Source organism: Aptenodytes patagonicus, chromosome 17 (genome assembly GCF_965638725.1).
Source record: "Aptenodytes patagonicus chromosome 17, bAptPat1.pri.cur, whole genome shotgun sequence".
In the NCBI taxonomy this organism is placed as follows: Eukaryota; Metazoa; Chordata; class Aves; order Sphenisciformes; family Spheniscidae; genus Aptenodytes; species Aptenodytes patagonicus.
The window spans coordinates 1,091,495-1,112,786 of record NC_134965.1 but is presented as its reverse complement, the minus strand read 5'-3'; the positions used below and the strand labels follow the sequence as shown (position 1 = coordinate 1,112,786).

At 68.5% G+C, this 21,292-nt stretch overlaps 5 protein-coding genes across 5 annotated transcripts; 3 read left to right on the top strand and 2 right to left on the bottom strand.

Annotated features, from left to right (window-relative positions):
- The first annotated feature begins 630 nt into the window (after positions 1-630).
- METTL27 (methyltransferase like 27) lies at positions 631-3,619 on the top strand. Its single transcript, XM_076354763.1, has 5 exons — positions 631-738; positions 820-948; positions 1,025-1,160; positions 1,249-1,341; positions 2,090-3,619. The coding sequence occupies exons 1-5, from the start codon at positions 631-633 to the stop codon at positions 2,326-2,328; spliced, it is 705 nt and encodes a 234-aa protein (XP_076210878.1). The 3' UTR covers positions 2,329-3,619.
- A 578-nt stretch (positions 3,620-4,197) lies between these two features.
- LOC143168228 (claudin-4-like) lies at positions 4,198-4,842 on the bottom strand. Its single transcript, XM_076354444.1, has one exon. The coding sequence runs from the start codon at positions 4,840-4,842 to the stop codon at positions 4,198-4,200; it is 645 nt and encodes a 214-aa protein (XP_076210559.1).
- Positions 4,843-7,292: 2,450 nt separating this feature from the next.
- On the bottom strand, positions 7,293-9,003 carry CLDN4 (claudin 4). Its single transcript, XM_076354366.1, has one exon. The coding sequence runs from the start codon at positions 8,833-8,835 to the stop codon at positions 8,206-8,208; it is 630 nt and encodes a 209-aa protein (XP_076210481.1). The 5' UTR covers positions 8,836-9,003; the 3' UTR covers positions 7,293-8,205.
- Positions 9,004-16,075: 7,072 nt separating this feature from the next.
- On the top strand, positions 16,076-17,185 carry CLDN3 (claudin 3). Its single transcript, XM_076354377.1, has one exon. It carries the CDS (start codon positions 16,151-16,153, stop codon positions 16,793-16,795), a length of 645 nt encoding a protein of 214 aa, XP_076210492.1. The 5' UTR covers positions 16,076-16,150; the 3' UTR covers positions 16,796-17,185.
- Positions 17,186-18,750: 1,565 nt separating this feature from the next.
- ABHD11 (abhydrolase domain containing 11) lies at positions 18,751-21,147 on the top strand. The gene is made up of 5 exons (XM_076354898.1): positions 18,751-18,939; positions 19,040-19,213; positions 19,669-19,839; positions 20,114-20,295; positions 20,602-21,147. The coding sequence occupies exons 1-5, from the start codon at positions 18,751-18,753 to the stop codon at positions 20,738-20,740; spliced, it is 855 nt and encodes a 284-aa protein (XP_076211013.1). The 3' UTR covers positions 20,741-21,147.
- The last annotated feature ends 145 nt before the right edge of the window (positions 21,148-21,292 follow it).

Below are 21,292 nucleotides of genomic sequence, written 5' to 3'. Positions count from 1 at the left end.
GCAGGGAGAGAGCGGTGGCCCTGGGGCACTTGGTGTCACCTCCCGCGGGCGTTTGCTGTCACCCCCCCGGGGCACTTCATGTCACCGTCGCTGGATACTTGGTCACCCCCCCAGGACACTTGGTCGCGCCCCCCCGAGGCACTTGCTCACACCCGGCCCACTTGGTCCTCCCCCCCCCCCCCCCCCCCGGCGCACTTGGTCGCGCCCGACTCGCCGTTTCCCCTAACGGAGCGGGTCGGAGGCGGTGGCGGCGCAGTCCCGGCGGCCAATGGGGCGTTGGGGGGCGTGTCCGGGGCGGGAGCGCGGAGCCAATAGAGCGCGGCGGGGGGCGTGTCCGGGGCGGGGGGGGGCGCGGAGCCAGTAGAGCGCGGCGGGGGGCGCGTCCGGGGCGGGGGCGCGGAACCAACGGGGCGCAAGGGGGCGTGTCCGCGGCGGGGGCGCGGAGCCAACTGGGCGCGGGGGGGCGCGTCCGGGGCGGGGGCGCGGAGCCAACGGGGCGCGGGGGGCGTGTCCGGGGCGGGGGCGCGGAGCCAATAGAGCGCGGGGGGGCGTGTCCGGGGCGGGGGCGCGGAGCTAACGGGGCGCGGGGGGGCGTGGCCGGGGCGTGGCCGGGCCGCGGCGCGGCGGGGGATGCGGCTGCCGGCGGGGGTGCGGGAGCGGGTGGCGGCGGTGCACGGCGGCGCGGCGCTGCCCGAGCGCCTGCGGCTGTACGACGGCTGGGCCGCCCGCTACGAGCAGGTACCGGGGCCGGGGGGACCGGGGCCGTTCCGCTCTCCTCTCCTCCCCTCCCCGGCGCCGCTGACCGCCGTGTCCCCGCAGGATGTGGCGGCGCTGGAGTACCGGGCACCGCAGCTGGCCGCCGCTTCGCTCGCCTTCGCCTTCCCCGCGCCGCCCGCCGAGGCGCGGCTGCTCGACGTGGCCTGTGGCACCGGGCTGGTAGCACGGGAGGTACCGGGCGGGGCTGGGCGGGGCGGGGCGGGGAGCTAACGGTGCCGTGTGTCCGTCTGTCCGTCTGTCCCCGCAGCTCCACCGCCGCGGCTTCCGCTGTCTGGACGGCGTGGACGGCAGCGCGGGGATGCTGGAGCGGGCGCGGAGCACCGGCCTCTACCGGCAGCTGCGGCCGTGCGTCCTGGGCCGGGAGCCCCTGCCCGCGCCCGCAGGTAACGGGCCGGCACCGGGGGGGCGGGGGGATGCTGCCCCGGAGGGTGTTGTGTCCCCCCCCCGGTGACGCCATGCGTGTCCCCACAGAGCACTACGACGCCGTGACGGTGGTGGGGGCCCTGGGCGAGGGGCAGGTGCCGAGCGCGGCCGTGCCGGAGCTGCTCCGTGTCACCAAACCGGGTGAGGGGGTGTCCCCCGCTGTCCCCTCCCTGCCGGGACCCCCGGGGTGGCAGGACGGGGACACCGGGTCCCGGCGGACGTGGGTCCCCGGCTGGGCGCTGGCCCGGTGGCACAGCCAGGAGGTGGCCTTGTCCCTGCTGCCAGGTACAGGCAGGGACGTGCGAGGGGACCCCGGTCCCTGGCCCCCGCCTGCCGGCAGGGTTCAGGCAGGGGGACGCGGCGGGAGCTGGCGGTGGCACTCCTGATGCACGACAGCCTGTGCTCAGGTGTGACGGCCTGCCCGTCCCCTGCCCGCTGGCCTGCCCGTCCCCTGCCCGTCCCCTGCCCGCTGGCCTTCCCGTCCCCTGCCCGTCCCCTGCCCGCTAGCCTGCCCGTCCCCTGCCCGCTGGCCTGCCCGTCCCCTGCCCGTCCCCTGCCCGCTGGCCTGCCCGTCCCCTGCCCGCTGGCCTGCCCATCCCCTGCCCGTCCCCTGCCCGCTGGCCTGCCCGCTGGCCTTCCCGTCCCCTGCCCACTGGCCTTCCCGTCCCCTGCCTGTCCCCTGCCCGCTGGCCTTCCCGTCCCCTGCCTGCTGGCCTTCCCGTCCCCTGCCTGTCCCCTGCCCGCTGGCCTTCCCGTCCCCTGCCCGCTGGCCTGCGGGATGACACCCAGCAGGGTCTCACTGCCTCCCCTTGCCCCCCTCTTTCCGAGGGGATGCCATCCCCGGCGGGGGACACCGGCCGTCGGCGTCACCCGTCCCCTCTCCCGGCAGGAGGTTTCCTCTGCCTGACGACGAGGAGCAACCCCTCGAACCTGCGGTACAAGGCGGAGCTGGAGGCAACGCTGGAGGGGCTGGAGAGGCAGGGAGCCTGGCGGAAGGTGCTGGCCCAGGAGGTGGAGCGCTGGGAGAGGGCCACCTCCGAGGAGGAGAGCACCCAGGGCACCGGCTACATCTCCGGGGTGGTCTACGTCTATCGGAAATGCCCCGTGCCCCCCCTCGAGGAGGGCTGAGAGCCGACGCGGCTCTGGGGAGGGGGGGGCTGAGCGCTTGGCCCCTTGTAAAACCCAGCCCAGCGACCCCCTCCTGGAGCAGGGCGGCTGCTGCGGGGTGACAACGTTTTTGGGGAGCGTCCCCGTTCCCTTCCCCGGCTCCTTCCCCCCGAGGTCTGGGCCCTTGGGGATCTTGCCTGCTCCTCAGTGTGGGGAGGGTCTCCTGGGAACCACCCGTAGCTCTGACATTTGGGTACTGTCCCTGACGCCTCTGTCTTCGCCATGACATCTCGCAGACCCACCTGGCTGTTCAGAGCCATCTCCTGTCCGGGATGTCTTCTCCCCGCCATGCCCACCTCTCAGACCTCATGGTCAAAATTTGGATCCTCCTTCATCTTCTCCACCCCAGACTCCCATGATCTTTACCTGGGGACTGTTGGAGGTGGGTCCCCATCGCCACGTCCTATGGTCCTCCTCCTTATCCTCCCCAGGAGCCCTCCCAAGTGGCCATGGTCAAAATCTAGATCCATTTTCATCTTCCCCACCCCAGACCCCCGTGGTCTTTACCAGGGGTCCCCATTGCCACATCCTGCGGTCCCCCGTCCTCGTTCTCCCCAGGAGTTAACCCAGCGCGCCCTGAGGTGCAGGAGACCAAACCAGGAGCAGCTGTGCCAACGCGACGCCCAGCCCGGGTGGGCTTTCCGAGCGCCACATCGGCCTTTCATCCCGCAACAGCTGCTTAAGTCTCTCATTTTCCTACAGCTTTGTAGTTAATGGTCTGGGGGGGAAATGAGGCCAGAAGGGACTTGAGGAGCCGGTGGCTGCTCCCCACCCAGGAGCCGCCTGGCATTGCCTGCCCAGCCTGTTCCCCAAGCCCCTTGCCATGCTGCCTCCACCCCTCCTCCTCCACTGCTCCCTTGGGAAGTTTTTTACCCAAATCTCTTGCTGGGATATTTCTTTTTTTCCTTTTCCCCCAGACCTCTTCCTGCTCGTCCGGTTCCCATGGCCCTGGGGAGCAGGTTACTTACCTCCCCTCGGGAGCCCTTCCCTGGCAGGAGGTGGTGGCTGTGTCTCTCCCCCCGTCCCCGTCCCCCACCCCGGGGCATCCCACGTCTCCCACACTCGCCCTCCCCGTGGCTCTTGTCACCCCTCTGCATTGTTCCCCCTGGTCTTGGGGTCCCTGCGCCCATTGTGGGCAGCTGCCCTGCTCCCTTCTCCCCCTGTTTGTCCCCAGCACTGTCCCCTGGGCAGCTGGGGGTCGTGGTTGTCCCCATCCCTGCACTTGGCTGTTGAATAAACCCCCTGCCTCCGCTGCCTGCCTGCCTGCCGTATGTCGTTCCCGGAGTAGTGGGGGCCATGGGCAGGGGAGGGCAGCCAGGAGCCAGGGGGGGATTTGGCCTTTCTCTGGGGTCCCCTCCCAGCCCCTGAGGGCTCAAAGGGCTGAGCTGTGGGAGCCTGGTGTCCCCCCGTGCCCCTCTTGGTTCTTAGCACCCTCTCCCTGCCTCAGTTTCCCTGCTGGGGGATGCGTGGGGAGCGCCATGGCTGACCACTGCCGCATCCTCGTGGGGACATGGGGACGTGTCAGGCGCTGGGGCAGCAGCCCCTGGGCTGGCAGCAGGCTGGCAGGGTGCGACACCCGTAGGACACGTCACCGTCCTCCCCCCACCGCGCCCCTTCGAAATGAGCCCAGGCAGCCTCGGTGGCACCAAGATGTTTATAGTCCATTGCGAGCGCAGCCCCCGCGCACCGGGGAAGGACACAGGAGGGAGGACCATGCCGGGGGTGCAGCCAGCGGGGGGACAGGCAGCGCATGGGCAGGGGGGGGTGGCATGTGGAGGCAGGACAGGGACAGTGGTGCTCTCCCTTGGGCTGGCGCCCGGGTGCGGTCGCTCACACGTAGTCTTTCATGGCGTAGCTCATCGGGCTGCAGCTCTTCACCGCTCTGTACTTCTTGGGGTAGGGGTCCTGCTGGGACGGGGGTCCCGAGCAGCACAGGAGGCCCCCACCAAAGAGCTGGAGGGCACTGGAGGCCCAACCAATGTAGAGGGCAGCCCCCAGCTCCCTCTTGAGGGCCTCGGGCACCATGGGGTTGTAGAAGTTGCTGACAATGCTGTTAGCAGACCAGGAGACAGGGATGAGCAGCATGATGCTGGCCAGCACGAAAATGACACCTGCCATGGTGGAGATCCTGGTCTTGGTGCTCTTGTCATCCACGCAGCGGGTGCAGTCTGCGCCCGAGATGGCGGTGAGGAAGGCGAAGAAGGCCACGAAGATGGAGGTGATCACCAAGGCGCGAGCCACTTGCAGGTCAGAAGTGAGCTCCAGCAGGGAGTCATAGACCTTGCACTGCATCTGCCCCGTGCTCTCGTACACGCAGTTCATCCACAGCCCTTCCCAGAAGACCTGGGCCACCACGATGTTGGAGCCAATGAAGGCCGTCACCTTCCACATGGGCAGCGCGCAGGTGAGGATGGAGCCCAGCCAGCCCAGCACGGCCAGTATCAGCCCACCCAGCTGCATCGTCATCGTTGCCATCGACAGCACCTGCAGGGACAGGGCACAGCTGTCACGGACACGGCCCCAGAGCCAGGGGCCTTTCTGAAGAGCGTGGCCTTCATGCTGGGTGCATCCTGTCGCCATCTGGATGGGAAGGGCTGCAGACCAGCATGGGGACACGTGTGGCATGGGGCGTTGCTGCAGGACAGCATGGGGACATGTGTGGCACGGGGCATTGCTGCAGGACAGCATGGGGACACGTGTGGCACGGGGCATTGCTGCAGGACAACATGGGGACCTGTGGCACAGGGCATTGCTGCAGGACAGCATGGGGACACGTGTGGCATGGAGCGTTGCTGCAGGACAGCATGGGGACACGTGTGGCATGGAGCGTTGCTGCAGGACAGCATGGGGACACGTGGCATGGAGTATTGCTGCAGGACAGCATGGGGACACGTGTGGCATGGGGCATTGCTGCAGGACGGCATGGGGACACGTGGCACAGGGCATTGCTGCAGGACGGCATGGGGACACGTGTGGCACTGAACACCCAGGTCCCAAGGAGGCCAAGGTGCAGGAGCCCCCGTGTGTCATGTTAGCCCCTACAATGTCCCCACGGCACAGGGCAGTCCCCCGCCATCACCTCATCCCAGCTGGGCCAAGCGCACGGCAAGTGTTAGGGAGGGGATGGCTTTCAGGGAGCAGGATAAGGGGCTCGCCGTGCCCATCCCAGCACGCTCCAAAGTGCAGACCGCACCCCACCCCCCCCCCTACACTCACCCCGCGTCCTGCCATGGCAGCCATCCCACAGCGCCCACCCCATGCCCTGCTCCATTGCTGGTGCTTCAGCCTCCTTGGCCACGAGCATCACACGGCGGGGCACGGACAGGCGAGGCAGCCCCCTGCCCTCACCACGGCACCGTCTGCTCCCCGTTCAAGGGCAGGTTTTGCTTTGCCCTTGGCAGCTGCGCTGCAGTGCCCTTTGGACCCGGGATTTCCTCTCTGGGGCGCTGGAAATGGGTCAGAGCTCAGGTCTGCCTCCGATCCTGGCTGTGGTGCTCAGCACTTTCAGCGATACCCGCTCTTCCTTCGCACCGGGAGCAGCACCGAGAGGGCAAACCCCCAGCGAGGGGCTACGGAGCCTGGGGTCACAGCAGGCTTCACCCCTGTAAGAGGGGTGGCCAGTACGGGGGGACACGCCAGACATGCCAATGGCTCCACCACGGTCACACACGGCCACCGTGGCCCTCAGCTCAGTCCAAATCGCTGCTCAGCCCTGCGCAAAGCAGAGCCCCCGTACCGCCATGGGGCAGGGTGCACCCATGGGTGCTTTCACCCGTGCTCAGCAGCCGGGACCAGCTGAGTTTTTATGAGCCCCGAGCAGCAGCGGGGTATCGGCTGTGCCCGGCACACCCCGCGGCACTTGCAGGAGGTTTCGTCGTGATTTCTCCTGTCCCGGTTTCAGTTTCTCCGGCCTCTCCTCCCCCATTGCGTCCCCACTCCTTCCCCAGCACCTTTCATCCCTTGGCATCTTGACAGACGCCCGGTGCTGGGACTTTGCCTCCCCTGGTCCATGAAAGCCCCTTTGGGCCAAAAATAGTGTCTCTCTCTCCCAGAGGAAGGGAGATCAGCCTCCCGGGAGGTCAGGGGGGCAGGATGATGAGAAGCCATCCCAGGCACCCTTCCCCAGCCAGTGGGACCTGGACCACAAGGGACACCCAAAACAGGGCACAATGCCCGCAGTGGGGACGAGCGGTGGCCCTGTGGATCCCGGCAGGGATGCTCACCGGAGCGTCGCGCTCACATTTCCACCCGGCCACCGGCACCACGGGGCCATGGGAGCATTTTCCAACATTCCCACTCCCAGCGAAGGGATGGGGGAGCTGGAAGCCCTCGAGCCCCCAGACCCAGATGAGACACCCACAGCCTCGCGTTCGCCAGGCAGCCGGCATCACCCGTTGTCCCCACGCACCCCGAGGCACAAGAGCAGGACGTTCCCATGCTGGTGGAGCGCTGGCTGCGCCCCCACGCAGCTTGCCGTGCTGGAAGCGAGATAGGCAAAACACCCAGCGTTGCCCACGCCGGCCCCGGGGTGTTCCCAGCCGGGGCTGTCAGGTGGCCCCAGGGCCAGCGCGCCCAGACCCGCCCTCGCCGGCGCCCGTCACCTTCTTCCTGCTCAGGTGGGAAGATCGTGCCGGGACAGGCGTGGGGCAGCCCCGACACCGCGTCCGGTGCTGCCAGGGCATCATGCCACAGAGGCACCCGTTGTCACCCCCCAGGGAGCAGGGGCCCAGGGTGGCCCGGGGAGGGGAGCGATGGGTGATGCCAGAGCTGGAGCAGGGGTCAGGGGGCGGCTGGGATCATGGGAGGCTCTGGAGAGCAGATTTGGGGGATCTCAGGGGGATGGGGGTCCGCGGCACAGGAGCACCGGGCTGTCCCGCCACCGAGGCGGGTGTTGGAGAGGGTAAAGAAAACGAAGCACAGCGGGGTCTGAGCAGCTGCCATTTAATGCGGGAAGGCTGCGATGTGGGGACAGACAGCAGCACAGCTGGGGGGGCACCGCAAGCCACCCCCTCCTGCCCCCGTCCCGGCCACCCCAGTCGGGGGATGCCGAGGGGGGACCATGGGGCTGGGTACACCCCATGGGACGGGGTCAGGTCCGTGCGGGTGCACAGCCCCGCTCCACTCCCGCCTCCCCGACCGGTTCTCCCAGCCCGGCCGCTGCCTTCCCACTCCCAGGATAATGATGCCCCCACCCCGGGGAGCTGCCACAAGAAATCACACCTCTGTACAGCCGCTCCGAGCCCCAAAAGTAGGTCAAAGTCAAAATTCAGGGTACAGGCAGGCAAGAGCCCCCATCGCCCCTCGAGACCCTGCCAGGGTTTGCAAAGCCGCCGCGTCCCCATGACCACGTGGGACAGGTTTGCTGTCCCCACCGACACCGCCACCCATGCTGAGAGACGCGTCCTGGGGGGGTTTACCAGGCAAGAGCCCTGTGCCACCCGCGGGACGGGCCCCCAGGAGCGCTGGGAGCTGCATCACTGCACGGCACACCCCGATACCAGGAGCCAGGAGATGATCCGGGAGGGGAACGGGTGGTGTCTCGGAGAAGATGCCGCGGCTGGGTGCTCCGTGGGGAGCGGGATGCCCGCCGGGGGGGGCAGCCAGGACAGGATCTCCCTGTTCCCCGTCTCTACCGAGATTAAAGAACCAGCTCCAATCCCCGGGTGAACAAAGGCAGCTCTGTCTGCCCTCCCTCGTACCGCCCCGGCACCTGGCCCTCCCCGCCCCAGCACCCGGCCAGCCCCCAGCCTGGCCAGGGGGTTCTGCAGGCCAGGGGTGCCCTGGGAGGTCCCGGCTCCCTGGTGAGGCTGGGGGGGGTCCAGGCAGGCGCAGCAGCTCCTAGACGTAGTTGCTGGCTGGCAGCGAGCGAGCAGCCGTGAACTTGGCGGAGTAGGGCTTCTCGCCCCGGGGGGGGCAGGTGCAGCAGAGGATCCCCCCCCCCAGCAGCAGGAGCGCGGAGGCTGCCCAGCCCACGTAGAGGGACGACCCCAGGTCCCGCTTCTGGGAGTCAGTGACCATCGGGTTGTAGAAGTCCCGGATGACGGTGTTGGCTGACCAGGAGATGGGGATGAGGATGAGGACGCCGGCGACAATGAAGATGACGCCGGAGAGGATCATGACCTTGGCTTTGGCGGTGTCGTCCTCCACGCAGTTGGTGCACTTGCCGCCGGCGACGGCGAGCAGGGTGCCCAGGATGGCCAAGACGATGGCCACCACCACCATGGCGCGGGCGGCTTGTAGGTCCTGCGGCAGGGCCAGCAGGGAGTCGTAGACCTTGCACTGCATCTGCCCCGTGCTCTGCACCACGCAGTTCATCCACAGCCCTTCCCAGATGATCTGGGCCACCACGATGTTGTTGCCGACGAAGGCCGTCTCCCGCCACATGGGCAACGCACAGCAGAGGATGGAGGCCAACCAGCCGATGACAGAGAGGGCAATGCCCAGCACCTGCAGCCCCATGGAGGCCATCGCTCACTGCCTGCACCCCTGCCAGCCTCCCGCAGTGCAGTGCCGGCTGCCGGGACCATGGCAGGCATTATATGCCTTTGCCGAGGGAGGAGCGCCGGCCGCCGCCGCCGTCCTGCCGCCGGCACCGGACGGAGGGGTAAAACCAGTTTCCCGGGATTCCTCCGCTTGCATTTCTCCCCGCAGCGACGACACTTAATATCCTGGCTGCTCCCACGGAGGAGGACGCAGGGGACAGAGATCAGGCCACCCAGGCGCGGGAGTGCATCCCACCGCTGCCCGTGGGCAGGCAGGAGATGCCAAGGGCAGCCACCGGGGCTCAGCCTGGGCTGCTGAAGGGGAAGAGCCGGTGTCTGGGCATCGGGATGTCTCTGCCGCTGCTGTCAGCGCCTCCTGTTCCATCACCCGGATGGGGTCCCTCCTTGCTTTCGTGCCTCAGTTTCTCCCCAGCTCGTGGGGTGGCTGCTCCAGCAGCCTCCGGCTCACCGCAGCCCTGTGCCAGGGGAGCAGCATGCCGTCCCTGCCCCGCTGCTGGGCTCCGTGCCCGACAGGACACAAGCGGCTCTTGTTTGTTCCTTGGCATCCGCACCAGCTCTTCCCAACCCTCCATCAGGCCTCGGGCGAGAGGTGTCACCGCCCAGACCCACAAACCGGTTGGAGCGGCTGCCGGCTCCCCACGGAGGAGAGACAACGCTGCCTGGGGCAAGGGGGGGGCAGACCCCAAAACCCACCCCACCTTGTGCTCCGCCACCGAGCCAGCGTTCACACGGCAGCTCTCGGTCCCAGCCCTGCCGACGTCCCGCTGCCTGTGCTGCCGGCGCTGCCTGCACTGCTGGCCAGGCTTGGTGGGTCAGGGCTGCATGGGGCAGAGGCGGCCCCGAGGTGTCCCAGTGCCGCCACTGCCCCAGTGGGGACCAGGGTGCCAGGCACAGGCAGGGCAGCGGGGCCGGCAGGGCCACGTGGTGCTGGCAGCACTTTGGCATAACCGGCTGTACCCGCTGCCCAGGCTGTGCCGATACCAATGCCGACGCCGATGCCAACACTGATGCTGATGCTTTGGGTTCTGCCCAACCTCTCCTCCTTTAATCCACGAGCCCCCCTGCACACATCCCCTCCCCACTCCCTCCAAAGTCCCTCCAGCATCCGCGCAGGTGCAGCACGAGGCCAGACAGACCGCAAGGACGGACAGATGGACATTGCACCGTTCCCCCACCCCGGCTTAATCCTGGGCCTCTGGAAAAGATAACAGGGCCTGAGATAATCTCAGTTTTTCTAAGTTTGTCTAAGTTTTTCACTGGGGTTACCGATACGATCCAATCACTCGTGCTAATTGTTCGGTGCGACAGGCTCTAGAGCCGTCACTGCCCACGCCGGGACGTCCCCAGGCATCGTGCCCTAATGCAGTGGGATGAGCCGGGTGGTCCATGCACTGTGGTGCCACGAGGATGCCAACGGCACCTGGGCTGGGGATGCCGGTGCCCAGCGCAGCAGGAGCTGGCAGGGCAGAGCCCAGGCACTCGGGGACTCAGGTCTTGCTGCAGACCCTGACCTGCGGGGACGAGCCAGGGTCCTGCCTGCCTGACCTGCACCAGAGGAGCCACCCAGGCGCCCGGCTGCGCTGTGATGCTCTGTCTGTCCGTCTGTCCTGCTGGAGCGCCCGCATTGCTCACATACCAGCGTGCCCACCCCGGGGCCGGAACCTTGTGGTCAAGGGCTCCCTTTAATCTGCGGGGCTCCGGAGCATCCCTGCCGGGGCCGGACTCTGCCTGAGGCTGAGCGTGGCTTTCACCTCCCAGCCGGCTGCTGCAACCACCAAATTATTTGGGGTTGGAGAGAGGCATGCACCCACGTGTGTGTGCGCACCTCGCATGGGCCGTGTCCCTGCAGGCACGTGGGGACATGCCTCTGAGCCAGGGACAAATGGCAAGGTAGGGACAGGGACTCCCCCGCGCGTGGAGCATCCAAACAGCCGAGCCACTCACGCTCCCCCTCGGAGCCAGAGCAGGCGCCAGCACAGCCCTCCGACAGCCAATTACTGTAATTAAAGCCGGAACGTGACATCTATTCAAACTGACGGCTGCCACTCAGAAACAGCCCCCATGCCCCCTCCCCACGTCCCCCAGCAGCGCGCTGCCAGCCAGCACAGCCAGCCCCGTGTCCCTGGCACTGCCGGCCGGCAGGGCAGATGGACGCGGGCTCGGCGGGGAGCGGAGGAGCAACCGATGACCCTCGGGGCAGCACCCTGTCACCAACACGCACTGAGCCAGAGGATGCTGGTGCAGCACGGGCGGGACCACGGCACCGCCGAGCGCCTCGGCACGCGCCGTTTGGGGCCATCACCGCATGGACACCAGCCCCACAGCCCCATCCCAGCTGCCCAAGCCCGGACGCATTCCGCAGGACCTCAGCCCCAGCTTCGTCCTGATGCCACCTGCAAGGGGACATGGTGCAGGGACATGCCGCGGTGGGACCACAGCCCACCCGCTCAACAGGGAGCTCCTCCACCCCAAAATGGAGTGCTCGTCCCATCCTGAGCTGTCACCCCCTGGCACCTGCCCCAGCACCCAGCCGGGTGTGGGAGCCCTGCCCCGAATCCAGCGGGATTTGCAGGACGGGGGGAGACCCATCTGGTCCCTGCTCCATCGCACGCTAACAGGGTTGGCGAGGGCAGAGCTCCCATCCCGGCACATCGGCCACCGGCCCTTCGTGGCTCAGGAGACGCCCTCCACCGATTGTCTCTGCTTCATCGGGATGGGGACGTGCCGCAGCCCCACCGCTGGGCAGCGGGGCCATCCCCAGGCAGGGAGGCGGCATTAAACCCGGTGTCACCGCGATGCCGGGCACCGCTAGGTGCACGGAGGAGGCTGCACTGCCCTGACCTTGCACAGGGCAGAGGACACCCTGCGGGGAGAGGGCTCGGGGCACGAACCCTCCGCCAAAGGGTTCGGGGACATCCCCACCCGGGACACGGGTGACATACCCGCCTCACTCACACACCCAGCACCGGCTCAGCCCCGCGCCGCCGAGCTGAGAGCCCCTCATCGCCCAGCACCCGCGCACGAATACAACGCCCCGGCTACCTCGAGGTCCCAAAAAAGCAGGTGAGACTTGTTGGCAAGCGGTGATCTGCCGGGATCTCCGGCTTTACATGCGCCGAGCGAGGCACGGCCGCCAGCCCTCCCGCTCAGCCGGCACGGAGCTGGGCAGCCTCTCCCTGCCGGTGGCCGGGTGTTAGTTACCGGCAGGCCAGAGACTGAATGTTCCCAAAAAAAAGTCCTTGCCCAACATAAAACCCCCCCGACCAGCTCAAATATGCAGAGTCAGGTTGTTTCCCGCTATGGGAAAGCAAAGTCTTATCGGCTCGGCAGGAGAGGAGCCATGCGCCGGGAGCGGTGGGGTCCCCAGGGGGACGCAGCCGCCGGGCAGCAAGAGCTGCTGCGAGAAACGGGACCCTCAGCCTGAAGTCACTCCAAAAATAAAAGCCCTGCCCAATTTGCTGAGCAACAAGGGGCTCTGAACGAGGAAAATATGTCCAAGTGCTGCCGAGGTGGTTGTCGAAGGGATGGGGGAGACGACGGCCACGGCTCAGGAAGGGGGATGCGAGTGGCGCAGTGGGGGTCCCCCCGCGGGCGATGCTCGGAGGAAGTGGGATGCTGCGGCAAAGCCCCAGGGAAGCTGATCCGAAGCCGTCGGGGTGGGGATGCCCCGGACATGCTGAGGTTTCGGGCGTCCCGGCATCCCCCCGGGCAAGCTGCTAGCCCCTTGCCAGGTCCCGCTGGACCATGCCCCCTGCCGCCCCCCCCCCAGCTCCCCATGTGCCGGCTGGGCGCCGGCGCTGCCGGCACCTCCATCCCCGCCCCACCGGCAGACAGAGCTACCATTGATGCTCAGAGCCGCCTTACCTGCTCTCCGCCGCTGCCGAAGGGGCTTCAACAATGGGCTGCCTGTGTGCCCTGGCCAGGGCAGAGCCAGCAGCCCCACGCCTGAAATATAAGCAGCCGAGGCAGCATTTACCGCCCCGGCCCAGCTCCCCCGGGGGGGGGAAACACGTCGTCACTCCTGAGACCGCAGGGGAGAGGGAACACCCCAAGCCCTGCGCCGGCTACTGGGTGCACATGAGCGGGACGCGGCCCCGCAGCGCCTGGGGCGGTTTCTGCTGTCACCTCCTGCTCACCCCCCGGGGGTGCCGGGTACACAGTGGGGATCGGGGGGATGTCTGCAGTGGGTGTCGTCGTGTGTCCCCCCCGCCAGCGCAGGTGTCCTTCCCGCAGCGTGGGCCACCAAACCAGAGATGCTCCCGTGACCTTTGGGTCTGACCTTTGTCCAGGGTCACCACGTCACGGGGGCGCGGGGGGGGGGGGCCAAACCTATCCCCATGTCACCAGTGGCTCCATGCGGCCACCCCACCTTGTCCCCATGCTGGGGGACCTGCTGCAGGTGATGCTCCCCATCCCTTCCCAGCTGCAGGAGGAGAGCAGAGGGGCTTCATCAGGGTGGGGGACGCAGCAGCAGGAGGGATGGGGATGCTCCCAGGACCCCTGGCCCCGCTTGGCTGTTTTCGGTAAGCACCGGCAAGCCGGTTTGCTCGCCACAAGAACGCGTCCTGAAGCACACAGTGGCGGCCAGCACCCCGAAACCCCGGTGATTTGCCCCTTCCTCCGTCGTGAGTCAGGCGGCAGCGGCTGCCCCAGGCCGGCACGGCACCACGCGCAGCCTGTACTTTGGGCAATTTGGGATGACGAAGCGGGGAGGCGGCGTGTGGGGCTCTGATTGCAGGGTTGGGGGCTGCAGTGCTTCGCCTGCCCCGTCTCACCCCATCCCTGCCGCAGTAGTGCCTACTCCAGGGGTATCCCCACTGCCCCATGCACCTGCCTGGGGTATCCCCCTCTTCCTCTGCCCCACATCCCTACCTGGGGGTATCTCCCCCTGCCCCACACCCCTATCTCGGGTATCCCCATTGCCCCACAGCCCTACCCGGCGTGTCCCCCTGCCCCACACCCCTGCATGGGGTATCCCCATTGCCCCACGCCCCTGCCTGCGGTATCCTCCTGCCCCACATCCCTGCCTGTGGAATAACCCTGCCCCTACCCCTGCCCCACAGCGCTGCCCGGTGTACCTCCCTGCCCCACAGCCCCTGCAGCCGTGTGTGTCTGTGCTGTGGGTGCACGTGCTGGTGTATCTGCAGCCGTGTGTGCGCTCTGAGGTGTGCGTGTGTGCACCCGTACCACCATCGTGTGCCTGTTCGCCTCCGTCTGTGTGCATGTGTCTGTCTGTGTGTCTGTCTGTCTGCGCGTGCAGCTGCATGTCCGGGTGTCCCTGCCGGCAGAGGGGGGTGTGAGTTTGTGTGTGTGTGCGCGCGCACGTGCATCTGTGCGCCTGTGCGCACCCGCACCCCAGGGCCGCTGGCACAGCCCTGCCTGAGGTGTGCACTGCCGGCACCCCTGCCTGCGGACCTGGGGGGCCCTCGGCCAGCCCAGACCCCGCTCTGTTTGGGGGTGGCAGTGTAGTGCCAGCGGCACCCCGGCAGGCCTGGCCCTGTACCCACCGTCACCTGCCGGCAGCACTGGCATCATGGGCACCCCAAGGTGCCCCCGAGGGCCAGGACACCCAGCACCCCCCAGCAGCAAGGGCACAAGTCCCTGGGGTGCTGCTTGCATGGGCTCCCCCTCAGCAGCACGTACGGGGTCACCCCTGGATACCCCCACAGCCACCGACCCTGGCTGGCTGTGGGGGGGCTTGGGGTGCCCTTGGGGGGGGTGATCAGGGTACAATGGGGTGGCAGAAGCCCACCTGGCCAGACACAGGGTATTTTGGGGATGCCACGGGTTGGCAGAGGCTAACCTGGCTGGATACGGGGCGTCACAGGGTGGTGGAGGTCAGATACAGGGTGCTGCAAGGGGCTGGAGGCCAACCCGGGTGGATACACAGGTGACACAGGGTGACAACAGCTGGCCCAGCCAGATATGGGGTGTCAGGGTGCTGTGGGGTGGCAGAGGCTGACCCCACTGGCTATGGAGGTTCAGGGTGCTGCAGGGCAGCAGAAGCTGACCCAGCCAGATACGGGGTTTCGGGGCACTGTGGGACATCCGAAGCCGATGGCTCTGGCTATGGGGTGTCGGGGTGCTGCGGGGTACAGCCAAGCAGACGCGGGGCTCCCCGCCTCGGGTGCCCAAGCAGGGAGGGATCTCTCCGCAGCACCGGCTGCCAGCATCCTGCCGCGCTCTTGAGTAGTTAATAAGTTGTAAGGGAGATTTCGGCACAGGCAGGGAACAGGCAGGAGCAAGCCTGTGTCCGGCGGGGACCGGCGACCGCATTCCTGGGGTGGGGGGGTGTGCTGGAAATGCCAGCACCGCCACCGGCATGCAAGGTTGGGGGGGACGGTTGATGGGGGACACACGTGCACCCCACAGCCGTGGGGGCTGCCGCTGCCGGGTCCGAGCATGAAATCCGGCAGCCTGCCTGCACCTGCCTTGTTTGTTTTTTTTTTTCCCTTCACCGGCTGCCCGCTCGGGTTGACGAGGTGACGCTGCCGGGGCGGTTACACACATTATCTGCTTCCTTCAAGGCCAAAATACTTGAGCAGGATGAGTACAGATATTTATCATCCGGTCAGGGGATCCCCGCCGGCGCACCCTGCCCGGCAGGGTGGGAGCAGGAGGGGGCCGGGCGGGGGGGGGAGACCCCCCCGCCCGGCCCCCTCCTGCTCCCACCCTGCCGGGCAGGGAGTGCCCATGGGTCCCCTGGGACGGCGGTGCCAGAGCAAAAAGCATCACCGCATGGCGAAAGGGGTTGCACTTTGCACGGCAACGCAAAGGTGCCCGGCGTTCGCCGAACCCTGGTTAAACGTGAGCACTGATAAGGCGCTCCAGAAATAAACCAAACCCTGACCCGCTGGCACCTCTGGGGGGGAATGGTGAAGCCGAGGGTTTTCCAGGTCCCCAAGGGGGTTCGGTGGGTCCGAATGAGCATGGTGGCCATGCTTCCCGGCACTCATCGCCCCGAAACCAAGGGGATGGCCGTGGCAGGTGGCGTCTCTCTCCCTCCCGCCCTTCTCCGGTAACCCGGCGCCATCTCTGCAAACAAAGGGGAGGGTGTGGGACGCGGGTGACGGTGACGGAGGAGCGGAGAGGAGCGTCCAGCAGCGAAACCCCACCCCGGGCGGGCGCTTGAGCTGGCCCCGCCAGCCCTTATAAGCGCAGGTGCACCCAGGTGTAAGCCGATCCCCCAAGGGCTGCAAGCGGCGACAGGTGACGGCGACGGTTTCGGTCCGTGGGTTCTTCTCCGCCATCGTCCGGAGCGCGGCAGCGAACCAGCCACCATGTCGATGGGGCTGGAGATCGGCGGGGTGGCCTTGTCGGTGCTGGGTTGGTTGTGCTGCATCCTCTGCTGCGCGTTGCCCATGTGGAGGGTGACGGCCTTCATCGGTAACAACATCGTGACGGCCCAGATCATCTGGGAAGGGCTGTGGATGAACTGCGTGGTGCAGAGCACGGGGCAGATGCAGTGCAAGGTCTACGACTCCCTGCTGGCCCTGCCGCAGGACCTGCAAGCCGCCCGCGCCCTCCTGGTGGTGGCCATCGTCTTGGCCGTCCTGGGTTTACTGGTGGCCATCGTGGGCGCCCAGTGCACCCGCTGCGTGGAGGACGAGAGCACCAAAGCCAAGATCACCATCGTCTCCGGCGTCATCTTCCTCCTCTCCGGCGTCATGACCCTCATCCCCGTCTCCTGGTCGGCCAACACCATCATCCGGGATTTCTACAACCCGCTGGTGCTCGACGCGCAGAAGCGGGAGCTGGGCACCTCGCTCTACGTGGGCTGGGCGGCCTCCGCCCTCCTGCTGCTGGGGGGGGCCCTGCTCTGCTGCTCCTGCCCCCCCAAAGACGACAGGTACCCCACCGGCAAGGTGGCCTACTCCGCCCCACGCTCCGCCGTCACCAGCTACGACAAGAAGAACTATGTCTGAGCCCCCCCCGGCACCCCCCCGGCACCCCCTGACATCCCACACCCCCACCCCGGGACCCTCATCACCCCCCACGGGGACCGGGGACGGCGGCACCGGAGCGGGGAGGGGGGCGCGAAGGAGGGGACGGGGACGGCCGCGGGGTCAGGGCCGGGCTGTGTAAATAGAGACGGTTTCGGTTAAACAAGAGGCGGTTTCGGGTCGGCGGGAGAAGCGGCGCCCGGCGTGCCCCTGTCCACGCCGAAGGGACAGGATGGGGACGGGGACGGGGACGGTGCCCCCCTCCCCGGTGCTCCCCCCCCCCCACCATCGCCGCCGGCCGGGCACCGTCTGTCCCTGTTACGCGTGGTCTGTACCGGTTACATTTGTCAATAAACGTGTCCTGTTTTGGTAGCCCCGAGTATCCTTGGAGCGGGGGGGGGGGGGGGGGGGGGGGCAGGATCCCAGCGGGTAGGGGGAGCCGGGGCTACGCCCCCCCCCACCCCCCGGAGCCACCCCACACCCTCCGCTACGGCAGCACCCCGGCGGCGCCGGGTTTGGGGACGGGGGCGGGCGTGTGTCTCATGCCGCAGCCCCTCTCCCCCCCCTCCACGCCCAAACCCCGGGGGTCTCTGCTGGGGGAGGGCCGGTCGCCCCCCTCCCCTTTCGGGGGCAGCTTTTCGGCAGCCGGCGGGGCGGCAGGCAGCGGGGCAGCCGCCGAAATCCGGCGGCGGCACTCCCTGCCTGCCCGGTCCAAAGTCTGGCTCGGCGGAGGGGAGCACGGGGCGCTGCCCCCCTCCTCCAGAGCAGCGGCTGGGGCGAGGCCGCCTCGCACAACCGCTCCCACCGCCTCGGCTCGGCTCGGCACGGCCCGCCGGCCCGGCCGGGCACGGCACCCGCCTTCCCCGCCACGCTCCAGCGGGCAGGGACAAAGGGGGAAGGAGCCGCTGCGGGCGCACGGCCAGATGCCGCGCTGCCCCGGGGCCGAGCGGGCAGCGGGGGCTGAGCGGGCTCCCCAGCGGCCTTGCAGCCCGCCCGGGGGGCGGGGGGTGCCGCCTGCCCCGCTGCCCGCCCGGGGGCCTGGGGCAGCTTTCGGGACAGCGCTGCCCGCGGGCAGGCGGCAGCGGCAGGGTTCTGTCGCCCGCGGCCCTGGATGCACCTGCGGGCGGCGGCGGCGGCGGCGGCGGCGGGCGGCTGGAGCCCGCCTGGCCCCCCCCCCCGCCGCCCCGCTCGCAGTCAGCCGATCCGCCCGGCTCAAATTCCCCCCGGCCCTGCCTCCCCCCCCCCGCTCCCCGCCGCGCCCGGCCGCCCGCTGGCTGCCGCGATAAGGATCGGCGGCCCGTCGGCGGGGCGGTCCCGCCCGGCTCTGCCCGGCCCGGGGGGCGGCAGGCGGGGCCCGGGCTCCGCGGGCGGGCGCTGACCTTGCCGCCGAGGGACCCGACACCCGCCGGTAGGGGGCCCGCCCTCCCGCCGCCAGGGGGAGCCCGCCGGCGGCGGCGGCGGGGCGGGGCGGGGCGGGGCCGCCCGCGCGCACTGCGTCACGGCCCGCGCCCCGCCGCCGCCGCTGCCGCCGCCGCCGCCGCCATCATGCTCCGCCGACCGCCCCGCGCCCCCGCCCCCGCCCCGCCAGGGCGGCTGCGCCCCCGCCCGCCGCCCGCCGCCGCCGCCGCCGCCCGCTCTGTGGTGACGTAAGGGCCCGGCCGCGCGCGAGCGGGGGCGGCGGGAGGGGTCCCGAGAGGAGGGGCGGGGCCGTTACCCGGGGTTGGGCCCCGCCCCCCCGGCGTTAACCCCTCCCCTGTGCCGTTGTTCCCCCCCCACGGGGGGCCGGCCTCGCCTGCGGGGCCGAGACGCCGGCCCCGCCCCCTGGCCGTGGCCACGCCCTCATCCCCCCGCCACCCCGCCCTCTTTGCCAGCAGGGCAGCCCTTGGCCCCACCCCCAGCCCTGTCCAGCCCCTCGCCCCGCCCCTCGCCCCGCCCCGATGCCCCGCCCCTGCGCCCTGGCCACGCCCCCATACGACCCTCTCCCCGGCAGCGCGGTGCCGCTGTCCCACGTGGAGGCGGGGGGCCGCGGGGACCGGCCGCCCCTGGTGCTGCTCCACGGGCTCTTCGGCAGCCGCGGCAACTTCCAGACGGTGGCCAAGGCGCTGGTGCGCCGCGGCAGCGGCAAGGTGAGGCCCCGGGTGGGGGGAGGCCGCGGCGCCCCAAGGAGGGGGGTCACGGGCGGGTGGTGCCCGGGCCTGGGGTGACACGGTGCCCCTGCCCAGGCAGGTGCTGACGCTGGACGCCCGGAACCACGGCGGCAGCCCCCACAGCCCGCTGATGACCTACGAAGCGATGAGCCTGGATGTGCAGCACCTCCTGACCCGCCTGGGCATCACCAAGTGCATCCTCCTGGGACACAGCATGGGGGGCAAGACGGCCATGACGCTGGCCTTGCAGCGGGTCGGCAGGCGCAGGGCTCCCGGGGCTGGTGGGGGGGAGCGGGCTCGGGGGGGCGGTCCTGGAGCAGGAGGCTGTAGGAAGGGGGGTGGTACCAGTGGGGGCTGTTCACCGGCGCCAGCCTTGCCCACAGCCCCGCAGGGGGTGGCTTTTCTCCGTCAGGGTCGGGGGTGCTGTCCCGCTCAGAGCTGTAAGCCAGGCTGCGGGAGCAGGAGCAAGTCTCTGTCCACCAGCCCACGCTCTGCCCTGTCCCTCCGGCACTGATCGCAAGGGAGCTTGGGGATCTCCTGCGCCAAGACACGGGGAGACGGGAACTCGGGGAAGGGCACGTGGAGCTTCCTACTGAGGCAGGAGGGAGCTAAAAGCCTCCAGGGAGTCTGGGTGGGAGCGGAGCCCTGTGCCCGGTCCCGCTTGGGGCGATCTCAGCTGGCGTCCATCTGCCCTGCTTGTGTCCCCAGCCAGACCTGGTGGAGCGCCTCATCTCCGTAGACGTTAGTCCCGTCTCAACCGCACCCGTCTCCGAATTCTCTGCCTACGTCTCTGCCATGAAGTCGGTGAAGATCCCGGATGGTCTGTCCCGCTCTGCGGCCCGCCAGCTGGCTGACGACCAGCTGCGTCCGGTGGTCCAGGTAGGAAATCCCACTCCTTGGACGGAGCTTCTGCTCCCAGCCTGTGCCTGGGACCGGAGCGCAGGGCTTCAGGGCCACGAGACTCTTTCCACCCCTGCTCACTCGCCGCTGTCCTGGGCAGCTGGAGGACATCTCACCAGGGCTGCAGAGGTGATGGCGAGTGTGACAGCGTGGGAGACGGGCAGAAGGGGGTGGAGGGGAGGACGGAGGGTGCCGGGACATCATGAGGGCTTGTTGCTCTTACTGAAGAGTGTACAATCTCCTTTCGTGGCAGCTCCCGCAGCTGAGACAGTTCCTCCTCACCAACCTGGTGGAGATGGAGGGCCGCTACGTCTGGCGGGTGAACCTGGAGGCTATTTCCAACCACTTGGCAGATATCATGAACTTCCCCGTCTTCCACAAGCCGTATCCTGGCCCTGCGCTCTTCTTGGGAGGATCCAACTCGCCCTATATCAGGTGGGACTGGAGAGAAGCGGTTCGAAGTCTGCGGTTTGACCCCTTGTGCTCTTCTGCAGCTGCCGAGGGTGGGAAGAAGCCCCCGAGATGGGGAAGGTCCTGGAGCGAGCTCTGTGCCTCCAGCAGCCGGTGACACCAACGCGCTGGAGAGCGAGGGGGAACCTGGGGGCAGGGCCGGGCTTTCCCAGCAGGGACGGGGACGTGGTCAGACCTGGGATCCCCCTCTGCCTGGGGAGGCTGAGGGAAGACACCTGGGTAGACCTCTGACCACGCTTCCCATGGTGTGTGTGTTCCCTTGTCCTGCAGCTCCAAAGACTACCCGGAGATCCAGCGCCTCTTCCCCAAGGCGGATGTCCAGTACATTGAAGGTGCAGGCCACATAGTCCATCAGGATAAATTTGAAGAATTCATCGCTGCTGTCCTCAATTTCCTGCCACCACCGTAGCGTTGGGGACCAGGGTTTCTGCAAGCACCGCGTGGGACCTGAGGAGCTCCGGGCAGTGACGCAGGGCTCTGGGCTCTGTGAGGAGGGGCTCAGCCTGGACCAGCTGCCCACTTTGCAGTCCGATCCTGCCTGCGAGGCCTTCTCCCACCCCAGGTCGCCTGGAGCCGGAGCGGAGAGGCACCTCCATCCCGCTGAGCCCTCCTGCCACCTCGCAGGGACGCGGGGTGGCGCCGGCCCAGGACACTGCCCTTCCTGCACAGCCTGTCCCGCCTGCGCTGGAGTGTCTCGGACGCTAGGAGGGGGCAGGAGAGCCCCCTCGTTTTCCTGCTGCCAGACCACCTGGTTGTGGATCTGGCTGCGACTTCGCAGAACGTGCAATAAAGCTGAATCCATGCCAAGGCAGAAAATGGTTTGGATGTGGCTGTGGAGGACAGGGAGGGCGGTGGTGGGCACGGGAAGGGGCTCTTGCTTACCAGCGGGGATGCTGGTGGGGGGTGACAACTGGGCTGGGCCCGTGACGTGCCGCGCTGTGGGAGCAGTGCGCGTAAGACA

Bases quoted from the DNA above. Each gene is read 5' to 3' on its own strand.
- METTL27 (XM_076354763.1), top strand. From the start codon at position 631: ATGCGGCTGCCGGCGGGGGTGCGGGAGCGGGTGGCGGCGGTGCACGGC. The intron at 1,161-1,248 runs GTAACGGGCCGG...GTGTCCCCACAG, and splicing joins GCCCCTGCCCGCGCCCGCAG to AGCACTACGACGCCGTGACG. The intron at 1,342-2,089 runs GTGAGGGGGTGT...CTCTCCCGGCAG, and splicing joins GCTCCGTGTCACCAAACCGG to GAGGTTTCCTCTGCCTGACG.
- LOC143168228 (XM_076354444.1), bottom strand. From the start codon at position 4,842: ATGGCAACGATGACGATGCAGCTGGGTGGGCTGATACTGGCCGTGCTG.
- CLDN4 (XM_076354366.1), bottom strand. From the start codon at position 8,835: ATGGCCTCCATGGGGCTGCAGGTGCTGGGCATTGCCCTCTCTGTCATC.
- CLDN3 (XM_076354377.1), top strand. From the start codon at position 16,151: ATGTCGATGGGGCTGGAGATCGGCGGGGTGGCCTTGTCGGTGCTGGGT.
- ABHD11 (XM_076354898.1), top strand. From the start codon at position 18,751: ATGCCCCGCCCCTGCGCCCTGGCCACGCCCCCATACGACCCTCTCCCC. The intron at 19,214-19,668 runs GTCGGCAGGCGC...TTGTGTCCCCAG, and splicing joins TGACGCTGGCCTTGCAGCGG to CCAGACCTGGTGGAGCGCCT. The intron at 19,840-20,113 runs GTAGGAAATCCC...CTTTCGTGGCAG, and splicing joins AGCTGCGTCCGGTGGTCCAG to CTCCCGCAGCTGAGACAGTT.